At 41.8% G+C, this 22,674-nt stretch overlaps 2 protein-coding genes across 3 annotated transcripts in view; one reads left to right on the top strand and one right to left on the bottom strand.

The window, feature by feature from the left end:
• LOC116827087 (netrin-4-like) overlaps positions 1-9,700 on the bottom strand; it is a 66,533-nt gene extending 56,833 nt beyond the window's left edge. Inside the window, exons 1-2 of the mRNA XM_032784306.2 lie at positions 9,239-9,700; positions 875-1,416 (exon numbers count right to left, since the gene is read on the bottom strand). Coding sequence (XP_032640197.1) covers positions 875-1,416; positions 9,239-9,305 — 609 coding nt within the window. The 5' untranslated portion in view covers positions 9,306-9,700. The remainder of the gene's footprint in view (positions 1-874; positions 1,417-9,238) is intronic.
• Positions 9,701-12,829: 3,129 nt separating this feature from the next.
• The window catches only part of UROC1 (urocanate hydratase 1), a 68,672-nt gene continuing 58,827 nt past the window's right edge, over positions 12,830-22,674 (top strand). The window contains exons 1-3 of one of the 2 annotated variants that reach the window (XM_032784313.2): positions 12,830-12,933; positions 14,086-14,213; positions 22,327-22,457. In XM_032784313.2, coding sequence (XP_032640204.1) covers positions 14,088-14,213; positions 22,327-22,457 — 257 coding nt within the window. In that variant the 5' untranslated portion in view covers positions 12,830-12,933; positions 14,086-14,087. Of the gene's footprint in view, positions 12,934-13,967; positions 14,214-22,326; positions 22,458-22,674 lie in introns of those variants that run through there. The other variant, XR_004374213.1, reaches the window with a different exon arrangement.

The following is a 22,674-nucleotide window of genomic DNA, read 5'->3' as shown; positions in this document are numbered from 1 at the left end:
ATTCAAATGGCTGTAATCATAGATATTCCTAAGTGAAGCCAGGAGATGTCTAGCCATTCATGTATAACTGTTCTCTTTTTCTTCAGGTTTGTTCACATAACATGAGAGGCAGTATAGTCCAATGGAGAAGGCATTGGACTTGGTTGGAGTTAAGAGATTTAGATTCTAAGCTTGGCTGTCTCATCAACCTACTGCATGATCTTAGGTAAGTCACTTGTCTTCTCTGTGCCTTAATTCCCCGTCTGTAAAATGTGAATAATGATACTTACCCCACTTGCCACCTGAAGTGCTTTGAGATCGATGGACAAAAAGTTCTATATATAAAGTAGCTATTTTATTAGTAAATAATTAATAACTCCCCTTTAAAGAGACATTGTCAGTATAAACATACTGTATATTTCTTTAAAATAATTTCCTTTTCTATCTAATGGCACCTTAGAGGATTAACACAGAATGAGTTTTACAAATCTAATTTACTGTTCAGTATTTATGCTAGTTTCCCATTTTTCCCCTAACTTCACTCAACTTAGACAGTGAAACTAGGTTGGTCAGTTTCATGTCCTGTTTTTAAACAGTTTCACTTCCTAATCCTCAGGCACTAGCAAAATATTGTAAGTGGCAACACTGAAAGTGACTGTTTACATTAAAGATGATTTGACTGACCTAAAAAAAACCCATGAAAGCATTTGTATTCTCTTTCTTTTACTGAAACTTCCCCTTTGTTTTCCCTTCACCACCTCTTTTATTTTCATAATAGAAAACCTAAATGTTGTGCCTACCTTTATTTACTAATTTGGACAGTGTCCCTTTCAACACGTAGTCCCTGATTTTTAGCCAGTTTTTAAATATAGTCCAAATGTCAGTTATCACTTACCTCACCTCTAGTGCAAGGCACTGCATCTGAATACCTGGAAGTGCACAGAGAGCCCTCTTCAATAAGATCATCTTGAAGCCCAAATGTTGCTGTACAGTTGACGGAAAAATATTTGTAGGGTCTCCACGTCTGGCCATTGTCCTGAGACCTTTCCAGTACCATAGCAGCTGGGCGCGGCGACTTGAACACTACTATGACGTGAGTCAGGTAGAACGCTGTTTCCAGGTCCAGCCTGATTTCTTCCCTGTGTACCCCTTGTGCAGACTGCCACCAGGAGCCAGGATTTAGGAAGAAATCATCTGTCATATCAGAGGGAAGGTGGGTGTTATCAGGCTGATTGGCATTGCATTTAGTGCATCGGGGCTGCCCACAGCCTTGGGAGGCCCAGTGAAGGAGGTGCTGGTCTGGGTAGAAGCAATACAGTTCTGTGCTGTTCTGCCCACATGTGGTAAGAGAGACTGGAGTCCTGCCGGTTGCTAGATTCCCTACAGGAGGATTGCAAGAGTGGCCGTCGCAGCGGAAGGTTCGTAGCTTTACTGGATCTGAAATACAGTAGTAAGAAACAAAACTAAACAGAACTTCTCAGGCCACTCTTGTTATTTAAATATAGGGAAGGAGTAGGGTGACCAGACAGCAAGTGTGAAAAATCAGGACAGGGGGTGTGGGGTAATAGGAACTTATATAAGAAAAAGACCCATAAATCAGGACTATCCCTATAAAATCGGGACATCTGGTCTCCCTAGGAAGGAGATACAAACTTCTGACAATCTAAACCATCATGGAGACATTTGTCCATCTACACCGCTACAGAATTGTCAGAACATTCAGCACCACAACTGAGGACAGATTTTTTTTAAAGAACTCAGCATGGAGCATGCTGGTCTCTTCAGAAAATGTGACCTAATTGCCACAGGGTTAGTTTCTGGGTGAATCTAGCCTTATTTTAGGTGCCAAACTGGGAACTGAACTCTTCTGAAAACCTGGCCCCAGCGATCAGTGCTGAGCACTGGAAAATCTGGCCTTGATCTCTTCTGATGATGATGTGACCCCTCTTGTCCAGTATTACACATCTATATATCTCTTTAATGATAGAACCCTTGTGTTATCTCGCTTTTATTGTACCCTAGTGAAGCTATGCACTTACAGACCAGGTATAGTCCATGTATTGTATATTATTTGGTTTGCAAAAGTGCCTGCAGGCTCCAATCAGGGATTGAAGCCCCATTGTGCTGGGCTTTGTACAAACATATAACAAAAAGATGGTTCCTGCCCCCAAAATTAAGGCCAGTATTTTCACATATGGGTGCCTAAGGTTAGGTACCTACATCCATATTTCAGCTCCACCCAAGTGGCCTGATTTTCAGATGTGTTGAGCATCAACATCACCTGGAACTGTGGGGTTTTAGCAGCTCTGAAGTATAAGTTCCCTCATTTAAGTACCTAAATATAGTGTCAAGTGAGGAACTTCAGGCAACCCAGGTTTGCAAATGCTGGGCAAAATGTTTAGAAACCAAGTTCTACTGTTTATATATTTATTTCTTTAGAAACTAAGAAAATTAAAAGAAATCTAAAAAAGCCTAATATTTACATTTGTTCATCTCTATAGTTCCTATATGGAAATCATTAATACCTTGTGACATTGAAGTTATAGATCAGTCCCAAGACCTTATTATCAGTCTAAGGAGAATCACCTTTCTAATGACATATGGCACAGTCTTCATTTCTTAACAGTCCAGAAGGAGTTAGTTTGACCTTATAAGGTCATAAATCTAATCTGAGGGGAGGTCACAAGTCAAATCCTAGGACTCTGTACAAGTCCTACAGGAAATGACCCTTCCAGAGAAACTTGGAATGGCCTTAAATGCTTAGTAGTCTAGGAGAAGTTCAAAGATCAACTGTTAATTCAAGAATTAGCAAATTATGGGCCAAATCCTGAAATCCTTATTCAGTTTTTATTCTGTCTTACTCAGGCAAAACACCCTTTAAAGTCAAGTTAGACCTGGGAAAAGGCCTGAGGATTTAACCCTATAAAACTATAGAAATTATAAGCATTGAACCATAAAGTCCAATTTATGGGGAAAAAATGAGCCCAGCTCTTATGGCTTTGCTCCTTGTTTCTCTTCTGTCCTTCATTTTGAGGTAGATGGTAGCATTTATGCTGCAGATCTCAGGAGCGAATGGTGAGGATCTTCACTGGTCCGAGAGCAGTGCTGGACACAGATTGTGTCTCAGACACACAGGCAGTCTCTTCAGGCAGGGCTGCTGGAACTGTTTTTATAGTGGGGGTGCTGAGAGCCATTGAACCAAACTATAAATCCTGTATTGAATGGAAGCCACTTCAAGTCAGGCAGTGCTGCAGCACCCCTAGTTCCAGCACCTGTGTCTTTGGGGCTGCCTCGTGAATATGTGCAATATGTTCCAATGCTCCCCACAAAGTGCTGGCCGTACTATGCAGACTAGTGCAAAGAGGGGGCAGGACAAAAGCCCAGCTGTGCCCCATCACCCTTCTCCTTGCAGGGTGGAGAAGCAGGAACAAGCAGTCCCTCAAGCCTGCTGGAGTTCTGATTCTTAGAGCCTTCTTGCACATGTCTCCAACACTGCATTGTTGAGCAAGTGCCTGTCATGATCTTGCCCTTTCCACCTTTGCCCCATATTTTGTCTCATATTTGTGAATCACAGGCTAAAAGTTAGGAGTTGGAGGGACTAAGCTATCTGTCTGGCAGCTTAAAGATGCAGTAAATTAACTGAAAAATTATGAAAATTTTAAAATATATGTGTGTACACAGAGCTCCACAGCCTGCTGATGATAATAGTTCTACAAACTAATACTGTAAGAGTATTGTAATGAAAACCAGAAATCAGGCACAAACCATAATTAATACCTCCTGGCTGGGTGACTAGCTCTGCCTATTGCTACTTGGCTGGAAGTCTGGCTCAGGCTCTGCTTGTTACTCCCTGAATACAGCTCACAAGTCCCTGTGGCCAAGGATTACTGGCCAAAGCACTGCCTGTGAATCGGACCTGCAGCCAGAGTAGAGCTGCTCTCAGGTCCCAGGACTCACCCTGGGCACACGCCAGGAACCTCAGTTGATTCCATGACTCACCCCTCGAACAGAGCTGGCAGGGACTCATCATTCAGGCATGCCGCTGCACTGACTCATCCTCTAAGTAAGGCACTACTTAATTAGCAATATTGCGGAAATTGAGGATCCTGCAATATTAAGTTTCCACCACAGTTTTTATTTTAATTGGCTTACTTTGCACAGTCCACAATTTTGTATACATTTTGAGGTTTGCAACACACACTTTTTTCCCTATTAGTACAGTAGAACCCCATTGGATGACTAGCATCCTTGATTGGCCAACAACTGCTCTGACTGGCCAGCCACAGTTTTGATATATTTGCTCTCAAGTTATCAGCTCGTTACTTTGAATTGCATCTATGTATTGTATGACTACGAGAGAACATCAGAAGGTTCAAAAGCTTAATCTGAAACTTTGTCTGAACATCTCTTTTTCTAGGAAAGGACTTAGAGACCTCCTGAGTTCAGACACCTGGACAAGGTGTCTAGGGCTTCCTGGTTTTGCCCTTGTTGCTGCAGTCCTGAAGCCTTACAATTCCAACTGCTCTGCAGGGTGTATTGAATAACACAGAGTTCCTTTTTAAAAAAACAAACAAACCTCCCTTATGGCAGATCAGGTAGAATTTTAAGGCTCTCAGGTTGCAGTGCTTTGAGAATATCTTTTCATGGCATTTTGGTATCTGAATTTCCTTATTTTACCTAGCCTGGCTTGTTAATGTCTGGTCTCTGTCTTGTGAGATTTCATTAATGAGCTCTGAGACCCTTGGGTGAAAGGCATTGTAGAAAGGGAAAATATGGTTGTTCCTGTATTCAGTTTCTGTGTTTAAAATGGATCAGATATTATCATCTCAATGTGGTCAGTGCTGTACAAACCAGAGCAGAAGACATTGTCTCTGGTTCCAAAGAGCTGACATTGGACCGGTCCTACCTATATCATGTTGAGAGCCTTCAGTTTGTATTGGCCATAACTGGAGTTAAGGGCCTTTAGCACTTCTCAGGATCAGGCCTTTAGTTAAAAATACCATTGAGATGTAATATATCATGGCTAGAGGAAGGTCAATCTATAAAGTTGTGTGGACATCTGTCTCTCTTTGGTGGATCGTCAGGGAGAGCCTTCACAGAGTATACAGCAGCAAAGATTTGAAGGAAGACACAAATCATTTGGTACCCAAGGAAAGGGAATGAGGGAATTCTAACTGTAAGAAACAGCATGGAAGAAATCGTGGAGACAAGAGTGGGTGAAAGTAAAGACCAGAAAGTTTTGGACAGGAAACTGCTGTTTCTTTTAGTTCCTGTTGGTCGGCTATTTGAATGTTCTAACTGTATTTAATGGCACATGGAAAGTGAGAGAGAACGCAGTTGCCCTTCTGATCAGCAATGACATGGAAGTTTATCTGCTCTGCCTGCTAATGCAGCAACATCAATATACAGTTCCTGTCTGAACTGCTGTGTCATTAGGAAAAAGGAGAGCACAAACTGCAAATTAGTGGAGAGGTGTTTGAGGGAAGGAAGGAGAGGAAAAATGTTCTGCAGTCAATTAAGAGCTTTGCATTTAAAGAAATCAATATGCAGGAGCTTGTTCGGCCTCCCGGTAACACATCACTCAGTAGTTTCACGGCTGTGATCTGAAATGGGGAGTCAGAATGGCGAGGGCACTGCTGAAGAAGGGAAACAGTGGCCAGACAGCCAGCAACTTCCCCCGAATGCCAGGAGGGGCTCACTGAATAATTTATAGGAGGCTAAACCATCAAACAGCGCATGGGTGCTGCCTATTACTCAGGCTGCTTAATTCTGGCTCCTGTGCTGGATGGCTTGGCCCAATAAACGAGGCCGTTTATTTGTTTGTTTGTTTGTTGCTTCCCTAAATGCTGTGCAGTGCGGCAGCAGTTTTGTGGAGTGCGGATGGCAAAGGACAGTCTCTGTCTGATGGTTAGTGAGCCATTCAATTGGAGATGGGTCGTATGGCTGAAAGGACATGCTGGACAACTGTTCAGGCAGCGATGGCTAATGTCAAACCGCCATTAAGCATCAGAGCCTGACAAATGTTAACTGAAGCCACATTAAATATTAAAAAGTGCATTTTCACCCTCTCTAGAGGCCTAAACAGAAGAAATGGCACCAAGCCACTCATTTGGGATCTGATCTAAAGCCCAATGCTGGGAATAAAAAGATGCCCATTGACTCCAGTGGGATTTGGATCAGATTATTTATTTCTTGTCAATTTAGAGAACCATGAAACAGTGTTTTAAATGTCTTCAGTGTTTTCGAATTACAAAGTTCTGATCCATATTTTGGACACCCTAAAAATCTGGGGTTGTCCCAGCCTATCTCCAGTTTTGGTAGAGTTTCACTACAACTGATTTTACAATAAGCCAATTTCACACTGGGGGTGTGCGCATGCGGATTTCACTTGTTTTACTCTGTTTACCTGTCCTCTTTAGTAGCTGAAAAATTGTAAATATGCATTTTTAAAGCTAGCTGTGGGCGGAACACTGATGTCTCTAGGGTTTAGTAATGAGCTATGGAGCCCTTAGCTTCCCAGTGGTAGCAACCAAAACATTTTAGCATTTGTTGGCTGGTCAATGGCCACTGTGACATGAGTTTGGTGGGTCTCAGTCCATTTATCAGTGGGTAGATATTCATGTCACAAAAACCTCTCTCACAGTTGGCATTAACAGTCCCCCACTTTCTACCTGAGAGGCCAAAGACTGAATGAGCCGTGGTGACTAAACTGTCTCCACTCCTATGGGCCGTCCCACTCCGCATGAGGGGTGTGGCACACCAGCGGGAAGTTAAAGATCACATAGCATGTGATAGCGTATCAGAGTCTTAGACCCAATGTCCTGGCCAAATGCCACCTCAACCAATTCCATTCTGTTTGTCTAAATCCCTCCTAGAGTCTCAATTATATTGAACACCGCTGGCCTGATTTTCAGGGGTGCTGGATACTTGCAGATCCCAAGGAAGCCAAGCCACTCTGCTAAGTTAGGCCACTAGTGCCCATTGGCAAAAGCAGAATAAGCAAAAATCTGTGCTACTTGGCATTACTTAGTGAAAGTCTGACAAGTAATTATCCAACGTCAATTTTGTTTCAAAAAGAAAACACATCTGATTTTAAGCTTTGTTCTACCAATGGTCATTTTTGGCCAACCCATGCCCCCTTTTGGAGAGCTGCCATTAGGAATGCAGCCATGAAGAACCACACACTCTCTGGAGGGAGGGCAGAATACTGGCAGATCAGGACCTAAGAGCGTGAGCTCCTGCCAGCCTTTCAAACTGACCCCCAACTCAGGACACTTTTCAGAGCTCGGCAATGGTGTGCAAAGGGAATAAGGCCCTGAGTTTAACTGAATTAAGGCGAGAGAGAGCATTAGTTTCAAACGTCAAAATCAGTGACACCCTCAATTTCACCCTCACCTTTTTACCCTCCTATATTACCTTTAATAGCCTAAGAGGCCATGCACTGGTGGAGGCATCCCACATATATATCATCAGGGTGCTTCAATTCTGGCCAGGAGGGACCAACTCCAAGGCTGAGAGGGGAGTTTATTGTACCATATTTTGACCAACTATCTGAATAAACAGCATATGAGTCTTTTTTAAAAGATTATGACTTTTCAGATAGATTGACCAATCTTTAACCTTCAGAGCAATGCTAGACCTGTTTTGTCTTTAACCACTAGGTCCTACACCCTTACGTTCTGTGTGTGTAAGTCAATACAGAAAAAAAACAAACCATTTCAGACTTTCTGAGCAACCTGCTTCATGCTGTGGCTCATTAAAAATTCACTCCAGCTTTGGAAACCTTACACAAGGCAAATTTCAGCTGCATTTACGATAGATTTTCCCCTAAATTCATTTTTAACTATATATTTCCCAAGTGGTACCAATAGCTCGGCAAATGAAATTTCTGTACACATCCCGTGTGTGCTGCTGGGATAGTTTCAAGCTGTTGCCTTGGATGAGAGACTAAGGGGTTGGATGTGTAAATACATGATGGGAGATACTGTGCACTCCCTATAACCTTTCCCTATAATGCTGGGATAGCCAGACTCTGATCTGATTGAAGATAAACCTCTGTGTGATGTAGGAGAATATTTCTCTGCTTACTGTGATTTCAGTTCTTTTTACCTTAATTTTTTTTGCAGTAAAGGAAATCAAATGTCTAATCATATATAAAATATAGTCTAATCAAAGAATGAATAACCTGTATTGAAGCAACCTTGTCTGCCCCTGATTTTAATGGAGAGAGGCAGAAAGCAGAAAATGTAATTATCTTTCAAGACACTGTATGGAAAATGATGTTATCAATGCAATACTCTGGACATGCAAGTGAAATTTAAACCAGCCTGTAGCCTTCTTGAAAGAGAGATCCTAAGTCAATTCCCTGATGAAAAAGACACATGAACCAACCCACTGGCTCATCTCCTGTTTTATCAATACTGTTTTAATATTTTTCTGATCTGATCAGCATAGTTCATCATAGTCCATCCTGGTTTTTATCATCCTTTCAACCTTAAAGATGTATTAAACCATGGCAGAAAAAGCTGTTCTTCCACTCCAGTGCCCAGCTTCCATGCCCTCAGGGGAGCCATTCTTTATCATAATCGAGATATTTTTAGAATCCTATGTAAATACCAGTGCAGTTTAATCAAATATGAAAAATGTCCAGCTGCTAAGCATTGGTCCTAGTCCTACAGACTTTCAAACATTAATCATTTTAATTTAACCTTGCTCATCAAATCCTGATCAAAGTAAAAAGAAACTTGAGTGAATGGTCTATCCTTATACAACAGCAATAATATTTCCTAGATGGAATGGCTCTGTCTTTTAATTATTTTTGTAATAAAACTAACTGTAACATCGTTCAGATCTTTTCAGCAGTGCCATCTAAAGAAACTGGCATCTGACTCTTGTCCTATTTAAGAAGATAGTATCCCTTATCAAAATAAATTATTGGAATATTTCAATTTTTCCCCACCTATCCACCCAATTTTCTTTCTTTCTTTCAATAAATAAAGACAATATGTTATTTTCTTGTAATAAAATGAGCTGATAAATTGCACATCCTATTTTAATTCATAGGAAAGCAGAATGAGGTATGTAAGAGGAAGGAAAAATATATATATTGGTTAGCCCAGATTCCTTGAAGAAAGAAAGAAACTTACTAAGAGACTTTAAATATCTGCTTTCCCTCCTTCCATCCCCTTCTTTTTTTATTTTTTTTTAAAGTTAGGTTTAACTGTCCCATGACTGATAATACTGACTGATTTTTGCTTACCTGCCTCACCAAGACCAGAAACAAAGTACTCCAAGAACACAATCAGCATGATGCCTTTATGCTGCATGTCTGTAAGGGGAAAAATATCTGTCCTTAGAGGAGCAAAAAGAATGTCATAAATCTACAGGTTTGGTGTCTGCATGTTCGTTCTTTCTTTCTTTCTTCACCTTCCTCTCAGGGCAGGGATCCTGGCTGGTGTCTCATTCTTGTTTTATTTTCAATCCAGACAGCTTTCCAGGTCTCAGATGGCTTCTCTGTGTGTGACCCACATTACTTCCAAATAAATAAAGGAATGGGTAGATGTTACCCCTTTGCATCCAGAAAGTAGGTGAAATTCACATCTCTGACACAGCCGGGAGACAAACCATCACTGAGGAAGCAAAGCAAAGCTCAGGTCTCCGGTCAGATCTGATAATATGCAGTTCTTTTACTTGCTATTTTAATCTTTCACTTTCATTTGCGGTCCTTGCTTCTTGAGTCCCCCGCCCCCCTTATCCCCTCCCCACGCCCCCTCCCTCTGCTGCTAATGGGGATGCAATTAGGGGCCACGCACCATTAAAACCTTGCTTTGTTATGAATTTTGTCCTAGACAATGCGCTCTTCGCTTTTGCTCCCTGAGGCAGAGGGTCATAGGAAGAATCAAGTTTGCTTTTCTTTCTGAGAGATGATCGGACAATTACTCGTCTCTCTCTCTCTCTCTCACCCTCTTGCTGTCCCTGCTCTCACTTTTCCACCAAGGGGCTGGCCTCACAGACTGGTCGTCAAAGGGTAATAATGAAGTCACCACTGGTGTCAATGCACATAGAATCGATTGCTCCCCTTTACTGATCTTCTTTTCTCCTGGGACTTGATTTGTTCCTGGAAATTGTGACAGATTCGGTTCCTGGTGGGGAGGGGGTAGCATTTGGTTTAGGGGAGCTGGGGGTTCGGGAGGGGTTGGAGGAACTATTCCTCCCGCCTATATGCCTTGCAGAAAAAAGGAGGGGCGAGAGATCCCCCCTTTTGCTATCTGGACAGGGGGTTCGCCCCCTCGTTGTGCTATTTAGTTATCTTCAAGTTTTCTCTCTGTCTCCCTTCAGCTGCTATCACATCCCTCCGTCCTAACTGGCCAGCTCTGCCCTCCGGTCCTGTCTGGCTGCAAAGGGGATTATTATAACATGTGATCTTCTTCCTGTTCTTTATATCTTTTTTGCGGCGGTGTGGGGGGGTCGTTTCCACACCCCTTCGCCTGGGCTTGTGGCTGATCCTTGCTTCAGATGCATGTTTTATTTGTTTGCCAGCCGCATTTGCCTCCTCCAGGAGCCAGGCTAGGTGCGGGGAGAGGTTAGAGCAGGCTTGTCACTTTCAACTCAGGCGCGCCCGGACTTTGCTCCTGTGCCTTTAAATTAAATACCCGGCATGTGAGACTGGCGGCGGGGGCGGGGGGACTCCTCCCCCCAGCTGCTCGGCTCTCGCCTCTCCAGCGCCCTCTATCAGGCATCCTGGCAAATTACATCTGCCTGCTGCAGGTTACCAACCAGACAGAGACTGCGGGGAGCAAATAGCATTCAGAGCAAGGGAGCAGTGAGCTCAGAGGGTAGGAGGGGATTTCAAAACAAATTGCAGCGGATCTGCTAGGCCAACCTGCCAGGCGAGATGTGTTATGTGTGTGTGTCCTGCTCTGTGCAAGGCACAAAACGAGACAGTCCCTGCACCAAAGAACCCCCAGGCTCTCGCCCCGAGCTTGCAAGCAGAGTCACACAAGCAGTGCCTGGCACCAGGTTTCGAGCTTGTTTGTCTCCCTGAGGGCTGGCACAGGTGTAAGTTGTTCAGATCATAGAACTCATTACTTAAGGGCCCGATCCTGCAAACACAGCCCTGCCCGACTTTTTTTCAGGTGACTAGCATGGGCCTGACTCTTGTCTTTCTTAAACCTACCTTGTGTCGGTGTCACTCCCTGGACTTCTGGGGAGTTAACCTTGAGTTAAACTGCACTTCTGAGACAGAAGCAGGCCCAATGGGAATCTAAACATGAGAGAGGCAACTCACCTGCCTGAGTGTTTGCAGGATCAGAGCCTAAAATCAGAAATAAAGAATGTGTGTTACACTGGGAAACCTGGGGGGGGGGGGGAAGAAGGTTATTTGTATATTTTTGTTTCCCCCCTTCTTTTAAAACTGCTAGAATGATGCATAATAATTATGCAAAATACTCCAGTCACCTATTATAAACCACGAGAATACTGTCCTGGGGCTCAAACTGGTAGGGTTCAGTGGGAGCAGAGGATGTGCAATACCTCACGGATCAAGCTCCATATAACATTAATGGAAAGCCTTTGTTCATAATGCATTATCAGCATTTAACACTGTTAGACCAAAGGTCCATCTAGCCCAGTATCCTGTCTTCCGACAGTGGCCAGTGCCAGGTGCCCCAGAGGGACTGAACAGAACAGGTAATAATCAAGTGATCCATCCCTGTTGCTCATTCTCAGCTTAAGGCAAATAGAGGCTAGGGACACCATCCCTGCCCATCCTGGCTAATAACCATTGATGGACCTATCCTCCATGAATTTATCCAGTTCTTTTTTTAACCCTGTTATTGTCTTGGCCTTCACAGCATCCTCTGGCACGGAGTTCCACAAGTCGACTGTGTGTTGTGTGAAGAAATGCTTCCTTTTATTTGTGTTAAACTTGCTGCCTATTAATTTCATTTGGTGACCCCTAGTTCTTGTGTTATGAGAAGTAGTAAACAACACTTCCTTGTCTACTTTCTCTGCACATCATGATTTTATAGACCTCAATCATATCTTCCCTTAGCCTTCTCTTTTCCAAGCTGAGAAGTCCCAGTCTTATTAATCTCTCTCATACAGAAGTCGTTCCATACCCCTAAATCATTTTTGTTGCCCTTTTCTGAACCTTTTCCAATTCCAATCTATCTTTTTTGAGATGGGGCAACCACAGCTGCACACAGTATTCAAGATATGGGCGTACCATGGATTTATATAGAGGCAACATGATATTTTCTGTCCTATTTTCTATCCCTTTCTTATCTATTCCCAGTATTTTGTTTGCTTTTTGACTGCTGCTGCACATTGAGTGGATGTTTTCAGAGAACTATCCACCACGATTCCAAGATCTCTTTCTTGAGTGGTAACAGCTAATTTAGACCCCATCATTTTATATGTATAGTTGGGATTATGCTTTCCAATGTGCATTACTTTGCATTTATCAAAATTAAATTTCATCTGCCACTCATGGAATAGTACAATAGAATTTAATAGCAAAAAATAATAACCTTTCTATACATTTTTCAACCCTTCCGTCAAATTTAATAGCCAATAATATCCCTGTTGTAGGGTTCTATAGGATTGTTCAAGGAAACCTATAAGAGAAGGCATCGTTCTCTTTTAAATGCTATAGGTTTTCAGAACAATTTCTGTAGAACATTATTTAATTTCTTAAGAACCCTACTGATTTCACCCTTTTACACCTCATAGGACAATCTACCTTAAGTCTGAAATGTTCCCATTTCACACCTGTTCATTATATTATTTTCTCTCTCTCTCTCTCTCTCTCTTTTCTTTCCAGATTATGGGCTCAGTCCTGGAGTCCTTACTCAGGCGATTCTCCCAGTGGATGTCAGCACAGACATAGGCTGTGGCTTTGTGAATGCAACGAGGGCCAAAAAGCTGCTGCGCAATTTAAACAAAGGCTCAAAAGTGGGATTAAAGTTCATGTTTTGTGTTCAGAAGAAAGTCACAGGAAGCATACTTGTTTATGATGTTTGAATGGGAAGATCCTTAGCAACTCTGGTTGTTGTTGATCATGGTGTATAAAAGCCAGGTAGAAGAGAAACTTTATTTTCTCCCTGCTGTTGTTATGTAGCACAGCAAAATCAGTAGCAATATTGAATAGACTGATATATTTTCAGTTTAAATCTGTTAAAATTCAGGAACATATAACAACAGGAACCTATTTGGGGTGGCATCTTTACTGCTATTATGGGTAACAGCTGTTAACAGAAAGGGAAACTGGTCAGGAGTGATTTTAGAGTAGCAGCCATCTGCAAAAAGAACAGGAGTACTTGTAGCACCTTAGAGACTAACTAATTTATGTGAGCATAAGCTTTCATGGGCTAAAACCCACTTCATCGGATGCATGGAATGGAACACATAGAAAGAAGAGATTTATACATACAGAGAACGTGAAAAGGTGGGAGTAGTCATACCAACTGTAAGAGGCCAATCAATTGAGATGAGCTATCATCAGCAGGAGAGAGAAAAAAAACCTTTGATGTGATAATCGAGATGACCCATAGAAGGTGTGAGGATATTTTAACATGGGGAAATAGATTCAATTAGTGTGATGGTCAGGAGTGAGGTACAGTACTATCCAGCGGTGTGAAAGAGAAAGCTCCCAATATTCAGTTAAGAGATTATAGGTGAGCAAAGGCACAAATCCTAGAATCTCTGCTCGGACAAATCTTCTTTTGAAGTCCATCAGCCTTACTTTGCATTAAAAGCAATGTGACTTGGTGGTGTGCAAAAATGTAGGATTGGGCCAAACGTATCCCAAAGTGTTAGCAGAGCAGCTACAAAAAAAAAATCCAGAGATTAAAGAGGAAAGTGGTAAATGATTCATTATTAGAGGGAGGAGGGAAGAACCAATGGGATTTCACAGTGTGAGGAGGTGTGTTGCCTGTGGTGTCTGTCGTCAGAATCTGGGAGGCATGTTTGCAAAAGCCACAGGCTAGGCTGTTCTCTCTGAGGTGATCTCCTAGCTGTTGCACAACCCGGGTGCTCACACACCTCCCTTTGCACTTCTCGTTCCCCTTGAACCAGCCTTTTCTTCATCTCCTATTTCCCCAGCAGATATGTCTAGCCTGGAGGAAATTTGTGGGGGACTTCCACTACAGCCCCTGCCGGAAAACAGAGGGCGAACGAAAGGAGTACCTCACGCGCCTGTGAGAACCCCCAACCTCACCGCTCAGGAAGAAAAGGTAACACAGGGTTTGCAAGACACATCCTCCCTTCCCACCAGATTCTAGCCATTCAAAGCAGCAGGGCTAATGCCTCAAATGCTCCACAGGGCTTGGGGGCCAAAGAACAAGGCCACTAAATAAGTTTAATTGTTGCTTTAATATCACTGAGCTGTGAGCTAACGGATGGCGCCATGGGGACTTGTCTGCTTTCCACCTCATTGCTTCTCCTCAAAGAAAAGTTTGAGACACGTTGGTGGGGCAGTGTGGGAGAAGCTTGCATAGTGGTTTTTGGTGCTTTCTGGGGATAAATGGGACTTTCGGCTCTGTAGCTGTCAATCCAGCACTTTTCACCGGACATTTTATGAGTATCCCCCTTTAAAAAAAAAAAAAAAAATCCCTATGCAGGGGTGGGAAAACTATGGCCCGTGGGCTGGATCCAGCCCCTCGGAGCTTTGGATCTGGCCCGTGGGCTTTCCCCCCCATGGCACCAAGTCCCCTGCCGCACCCTGCACCCTTGTGCACCCCAACCCCCTGTCCTGAGCCTCCTCATACACCCTGCACCCCTCTTCTGCCTCAGTCCCTTGCCCTGAGCTCCTTCCTGCACACCATACCTCCTCCCATACCCCGCACTCCCTCCTGCACCCCAACCCCCTGCCCTAGCCCTGCACACAATTTTCCCATGCAGATGTGATCCTCAGCCCAAAAAGTTTCCCCACCCCTGCCCTAGTGTATGTGTAGAAGGCTTAGCCCACAAAATTGATCAACGCAAAGTATAGAAGATCAACACCTGTTTACAAACCATCCACATACATTCCTTTTTGATTTTGCATTTTAAGATGTTACAAGGGGAAATATATTTAAAAACCTAATCAGAAATGTCATGGTGTTCTCTGCCGGGGCACAGACTTCAAGAGTTTGAGTTAATGATTTCTTCTTGGTTGTGCAATTCTATCTCTCTTTTTTTTGTTTGTTTGATTAAGTAACTTGCACTGTTAAGTAATCATTAGGCTCAATCCTTATTAGAGATTTAATTTTTTTAACAGTAAAGAGGTTACATTAAAACAAAAGTCAATAGGAGTTTGGATGTTCAAAGGCAACAAGTGGGTTCCTTAATAGTCTGCAAGGCCGTGTTTCATCAGATAATAATATCAATAATAATATAACATTGTATGTTCCCTCTCTTCCCCCCTCCCCCATGCTAGACACACAGGGACACATTCACAGCTGGTGAAAGTAGGCACAAATTCATAGACTTCTTTGGTGTTACACTTGCTTCGGTGAGTGGTGAATTGGCACTTGAGGTCAGATTCTTTCTGTCCATTTCCACAAGCAAGGAGGAACCAAAATAGTTAAAAACCAGCTGGGGTGGAGGTGCATACCTGGGGAGATCCAGATCTCAGATCTTTCCCCAAGTTCTTGGGACTCTATGGAAGCCCAACTTCTAAGGATTGAGACATCAGGGGCATTTGGAACAAGAAGGGAACGACCATGAGAGATCCAATTAGGAATTAATGCTATTTTGTTGCTGAGGAATGTTCTCCTTGGCTATTACAGCACAGCCATGGGATTGAGATGGGGGAATTAATGACTGCGTGGCTCTAGGAGGAGCACTGCTGCCAGGAGGACGAGAGATCAGTGGAGCTGCTGTGCAGAGGCATACGATCTCCATAGATGTTCCAAGATCTCCATGGACCTACAGATATTCACCTTTTAGCAAGCCAACCCCCCTCTCTTTATCATGGAGAGATCCTTGCCCCTTTTCTCCTACAAGGCAGGTACTCTATGAATGGAAACTAGTACAGTTTCCTGCCCACCATAACCTCACAAGGAGGGAAGTATGGATCATGGACTCCACATTATTTCCTCAGGTCAAGTATTTTCTGGGAACAAATTCAGTAGAAATTGGTTTAGTCCCAATCTGGTTTCCAGCATCCTACCCTCTTCTCTCCCCTCCTTATCAATAACAGTTAATAAAAGATCAGGCTGGTTGTGAATTTTTTATTGGCCTGTTAAAGATTTAAAAGCTTCCTTTCTGATTTATTTGGCTTTTAATCCTCCACCTTTAAACTTCTAACAGGTTGAGAGTCTCAGCTGGTATTTGTTTGATACCCGAAAGCCCAAATGCCTTCCATGCTTAAAAAATATAGTCTTTCTAGAAGGTGATTTCAAAACTGTGAGACAGGATTTCAGCTTTTACCAGTGATGTGTAATGCTGGGACTATCAGGAGATTTTTCTTTATATGCCACAGTACATTTATTTTCTAATAAAAATAGCTAATGAGCAACAGAAAAAATGAGTCCAGTGTCTCATCTGGCATGGAGTCAATGGAGCTATGGCGACTTATACTTGCTGAGGATGTTTGTATCCCTTCAGTCTAAGTTTTTCTGTATTTGCAATAATAATTCTAAGCCATTGCAATGTTTCATTTTCTGGTTCTGGTAATAATATAAACCCTTAAATGAGATTTAGAAAAATCCGTATGCCTTGGGGCTTGCTGATGAGATATACAATTGTCCCTACTGTACACTCCTTAATCTCCTTGGATAAACCAAACCATTTCTGAGGACCTATTTTGTTTATAAGTTTCCTGAACTCACTTGCTTCCACTTTCATGGCCTAGCGCTTGAAACAGCCATATCTTCTGTCTTTCCCTCGCCACCTCAGAAAGCTCAAGCCTACTGTTCTCCCGCTTCCATCTGTCAAGCTAAACATTCTGCAAACAGGAAGCTTTGACCGGAGTATCTTTGCTACTAGTTCTAATGTAATAGGTATGGATCAAGGATTTCAAAAATAGGCGCCTAAAGTGGCCTCTTTTGTGAAATTGCTGCCTGAGCCCCCAGCAGCTCCCTTGGACCTCTGTGGAGAAGCAAGAGGACATTTGACCTCAGTGCGAACTTCTGGTTGATTCGCATTTCTGGAAATCAGGCCACTGAGTTAGAAATCTACATATGGAAGGAGAAGTCTAACTCTAGGCTTCTCCTTTAGAAAATCTTAGCCATAAAGAACACAGGTGGACTTTCAGAGCCTGTGTGGAGTTTACAACAATGGCCAATCAGAAAGATCCACTTTTACTTCTAAACAGAGGTCATCTGTATTGGATGCTATTGAGAGAGAATGACATATGAAACCCACAATCTCATTTTTGCAATCACTTTTCAGAGAATAATCCCACTATAAATGCCTTATAAACACCAAATACAAGAAGATAAATGGGAAGAAAGAAAAGTTAATCTCATTGTTTAAAGAACAGAACAAGGAACCAAGAAATCAATGTGACTTTGAGTGTCACTTCTCTGGGCTTCAGTTTCCCATTAGTAAAATGGGAACAATAATAGTGACCTCTCTCCCAAGGAGGTTGTAAGGCTTTATCTTCATGTTTGAAAAGTGCTTTGAGATCCTCCAATTGAAAGTACTGATAGTGTTGTTATGAGGGTAAACTGAGGCCAGTCATATAAATCCACACCCAGATACTGGCTTTTAGAAGGGAGGAAAGAAAAGCCGTTAAAAATATTTCTAATATACTAATATTCTTGATTTCCCAAGACAGTCCCATAACAAAGAGGTTTACAGTTGATCAATTGCAGCGGGATCTATTGATAGCTATCTGGTTCCTGTTGAAGTTAGTGCAAGGATTCACTTTTATTTAAATGACGGCAGGGGCATGCTCTGCTTAGAACACAATGGGGCATGTGAATTCTGTTGAGCAAGAAAATTGAACTGCTAGTGGAGTGCTTCAAAATGAGAGCACAATATTAGGCATGATCCACCATGCATGTCTAAGAGGGAAACTTTGGGTCAAGTTCTTATATTGTACTTAGGTGACCGAGTTGAAATACTCTCAACAAATAATTTAATTAAGGGTTGGGTTTAAAAAAAAAAAAGTCTAAGTGACTTAGGAGCATAAGTCCTATTGACTTTCACATACATTGTAAGTCAGGTTAAAGCCTGATTTTCACAGGCATTGAGCACTTGCAGCATGAGATGAAGTCAATAGGAGCCATAAGTACCAAGCATCTCTGAAAATCAGGCTCTTCATCTCTTTCTCTGCTTGCAGAATAATCACAAGGAAATGTTGACTTCCAGAAATGCATTTATTATAGATGAAATTCACTCCTATTCAAAGGTCCAGGCCAAGGCTCCATATTTTGATGACTTAGTAGAATTTAAGTGATGTAGAGGCCAGGAACATACAAAATTAAAGATGTGCTGCTTAGTTGTGATTGGTCACATAAGCCACATGATATTGCTTATCTTCTCTGGACACACATACAAGCACTTTTGGTATAGATACTTTCATCTGAGAGTTCACTTTGGTTTCTGCAAATACAAGCGCATGCAACTTTAGAATTCATTTGCATGAAAGTTTGTGTTACAAAACGCAATCACTTGGATGCTCTTGGAAAGAGAACACAAATAGGGCATATGCTCAGCCAAAAAAATCCAGGCAGATCTTCACAAAATTGTTTTCACACCATTTCCCCAGCTCTAATATTTACTACATGTTAAACCGTTTCAATTTATCAAACTGTATTTGTAGATTAGGTAAAAATATCTCTAGCAATCCCGTTATACTACAAATAATGCAGGATATTTATTGAATAATTCTAGCCAGGTTAGAAAGATAACATTTTCATTCCTCCAGCACTTGATATTCAACATAGAACATAGCCATAATTCCAAATGTTGCAATATTTTCCCTTTTCCTGTTACACATTCCCCCCCCCGCTCCCCCCGCCACACACACAGAATTTTATCCTGGATAATTGTATTTTATTTTTAAGTGTGTGTGTGGCATAATTTTGTCCTCTCATTTGAAATTCTCCAGAGTTAAATCATTGTAGTTATCGCTGACTGCAGCTGATATGACATTCTAACAAAAATACCCAATCTTACCATATATTAATTATAGCTGGGATTTTTGTGTTCCCTAGTAACATACTCTTGAAAAACAACTGCTTATCTAGCTGCTGGAGGGGTAGTTGAATTTGAAAAAATAATTTGCATTTTCTACATCCAGTGAATGAATTTTTTTTTTCTTTTCGTACTGTCGATAAAATGGCAAATTCCAGCCTCTGGATTTTATTGGCCACATTCTCAGCTGGTGTAAATTGTCATAGCTCAGTTGACTTCAAATTGGATCTGACCCTATGTGCTCAAATGAAAGCATACCTATGCCAGGAACATTTTCTTACATAGTCATCATCTTGTCTCTTCTGGCAGCCCTTATGGATGCTAGTTCTCACTGAGGCCAGAGGGAGTTTTGTGTGTGGAAGGCTTGCATGCTCAAGTGGTGAGTTAGCTGGAGAACTCTAAGCCATAAAGACCAAACCGTGGCCTGTTGAAGTCAACTAGAGATTTGCCACTGGGCAAGGCTTGGGTTTTGTATGGGTTTTAAGGGCTTTTGCCAAAGTGTCTTGTCTCCAGAGAATAATGACTATGCTGAGAATAATTAGGTTGAGTCCATGGGTTTTCACTGTTCTAAGCGCCATTATTCCCATACTGCACTACTCCAGTTCGCATTCTCTATAAATTATCTGCATCCATGACTCCCTCATGCAACCACTTAGAGGGTGTTGCAAGAGCAGGGTATATGTGCTGTATTCCTCCCTCTCCAAAACTAGAGGCTCCCGCATGGTGAGATGATGTGATCTCATCAGATCTTAAAGCAAACTCTATCTCTACTCCCTATAAATCACCCAAATGAAACTATTAAGTTAAATACGAGTTGAGACTATCTTCACCGGAAAGAAGCTTGGATAATGCTGCCATTTATAATGCAAGTGGAAAACCTTTTTCATGACCTTTATGTGCAATTAGCCTTTTAAAGATTGTAAAATCTTTGGCCTCATTATGGTTCTAATAGACCAGAATGTGGAATACATATTGACTACATGATTTAACAAAACATTACATAAAGATAATAGCTTATGTTTATCACCTTTCATCTCAAAGGATACCAATGTGCTTTGCAAACTATGGGCAATATCTCTGCAGGCAGAGGGAATACAGTGCCTTAGCCCAGCCTTAAGAGTTTGATTCCATGTGCACGAATCAGTTTAATATGAAAATACACCCACCACTGGAGAAGATTGTAGCAAATGCATAATAATACATACCAACGCACTCTGCAATAGCTTGGGATAGAAAGTGATGAGAATACTTATCCAACTGAAACTTAAGCAGGAAGACTCTTAGGCAAGCAGGATGTAATGTGAATTTGCCCCTGACACAGAGGTGAAAACCCTACTCTTATGGAACGTGCCATGAGATCTTCAGTGCCCATCAGCGGCCAGGACCGCATTGTTGTCATTTCTGAATAGCTCCCTTGCCAGCACAGCGCCCCCTAGCACAACAATGGAGAATTGGTTCAGTACTGACTTACAAGAAAGAACACTACTTACATCCACAGCCACTTCTTGCAATTGCTGTTGTTTCGGGCTAGCGGTGCTGAACAACTGTAAAATAAAATAACTCCACAAAAATATAGCTTTAAATAACCTTAGCAATTCATAGTTTGATTTGCTCACTGATGGAACAGTAATAAATACCTGATAAGTATCAAGAACACTATGTGTGATTTGCCTAAAATGTCACCCACTTGTGATTATTTAGGCGTTTAAAATTTCACATAAAATATACAAAATTTTGTATGATCTCTCTCACTCATGTACAATGTTGGATGAAATGGCTTTATTCATTCCAACAATTAATTTTCCAGTAATTTCAAAATTCTGTATGTTTTACACATTTTTATGTTTTCCTTTACTGAAAAAGTCTCATTTTTTCACATTTTTGTTCAAAAACCGCTCCAATTTTAATTGAAATTGGTCCTGGTTTTGCCTAAATAACATGTATACGTTAGCGAGGTTTTCTGTGAAAATTGGTCCCATTTTCCAGTTTGTAAGGAATGTGAAAAACCTTGAATTTACATTTCATTATGAGGATTTCACAAACATCTAGTGGTTACTTTTAATGGCAGAGATCCTACAAGAATCCACTATCAAGTGTAGGTATCCTGCTATGAGTATACTCTGAGTGAAATTGATCTTTATGCAGAGAGCTAGAACAAGAGCTATGCATCACTTAAATCCCATTAAAGTCCTATTTTGAGCAAACCTTCTGCACATGGGTAAATTTTGCACATAACAAATTGAAACTGCCTCATGTCTACTGTTTTTTCACTCCCTCTGTGGGATTGTTTCTAAAAATTCCACCATCATAACTTAACCTATAGAAGCAAAGAACAAAGATAAATAAAATGTGAACATTTTCTTCTGTAAAGGGTTAGAAATGTTGGGCAAACATCTTTAGAAGAACTAGGCATACGAGTATTTATGGCTAATCTTTATTTGATTTACATACCATACTTACATTAAAATTAATGGGAATTATATATGCACATTGAGAAGATGAAAAAGACCAGAAATTGCACCAGACTGTGAATGGAATACTGCTCATCATGGTATTATGGTTATTTATTGAACATCTGTGCATAGCACCATATGCATGAAACTTGACCAAAAGTCCAAAGACATGGTTGCTGCCTTTGAGTTGAGCTGAAGCTTGTTCTACTCCATATTGTTGGGTTTGTTTAATAAATATGTTAGAGGCTCAGATTGTCTAGCCCAATCTAGCCCCTTTGTGCCACTCCAGAGGTGCAAATGGACCATAAACTGGCTGTAGCCCCACAGTTAAGGCTTCCCCTGGCCTCAGGGAGCCCTCAACTCGTTTAGAGACAGCAGAGCTGTTTCCCTATACCACTGCTTTCCTGGCTCAGTGTAGTGGGATGCCAGGGACAGGAAAAGAGTGGCCAGAACCCTACTGCCTGGTTATCTTCAGATGGCTCCTGTGCTGTCCTCCCCTCCCTCTACTGCTGTGGTTGGTGGAGACTGGGCATAGCAGAGAATCTGAGCCAGAGTATTTTTCTGCTTGTGCAAGGATTAGGATGAAGAAATATCATCGGAAATGCTCAGCTTTCATGCTTCTTGGGCTGTTATTCTTTTAAGGGCAGTAACCTTGAATACTCTTACAATCTGGGCAGGTTTCCCATCATATCTCATAAAGCTCATGTTGTTATGATAACCACCCACCTCGTCACCTTCATTTTACCCATGCCCTTTTCTTTGACAGCTGGCTTTGCAAAATGCCTTGCGTTATTTCCCACCCGAAGTCCATAAAGAGCTGGCGCTGGAATTTGCAGAAGAGCTCAAGCTGTATGGCCACATATACATGTACAGATTCTGCCCAGAAATTGAGATGAGGTAAGGTTGGAAAGGGACTTTTCAGAATTGCAATCAGTCACCACTGACATGCTTGTTGTACTCTGGATATGAAATTCCCTTATGTGCACAGGGCTAGCCCAAAGCCTATGTCCCAGTGAAGCCTCACTTAAGTCCATCTAGAAACAGTGTCAAGACATATTAATGAAATGAATCAATCAAACTAATAAATATTGTGTCTTGTATGTATTTAGAAAAC

This window comes from Chelonoidis abingdonii, chromosome 17 (assembly GCF_003597395.2).
Source record: "Chelonoidis abingdonii isolate Lonesome George chromosome 17, CheloAbing_2.0, whole genome shotgun sequence".
Lineage (NCBI taxonomy): Eukaryota > Metazoa > Chordata > Testudines > Testudinidae > Chelonoidis > Chelonoidis abingdonii.
The sequence above is the reverse complement of the archived record's forward strand: the minus strand, read 5'-3'. Positions and strand labels throughout refer to the sequence as shown.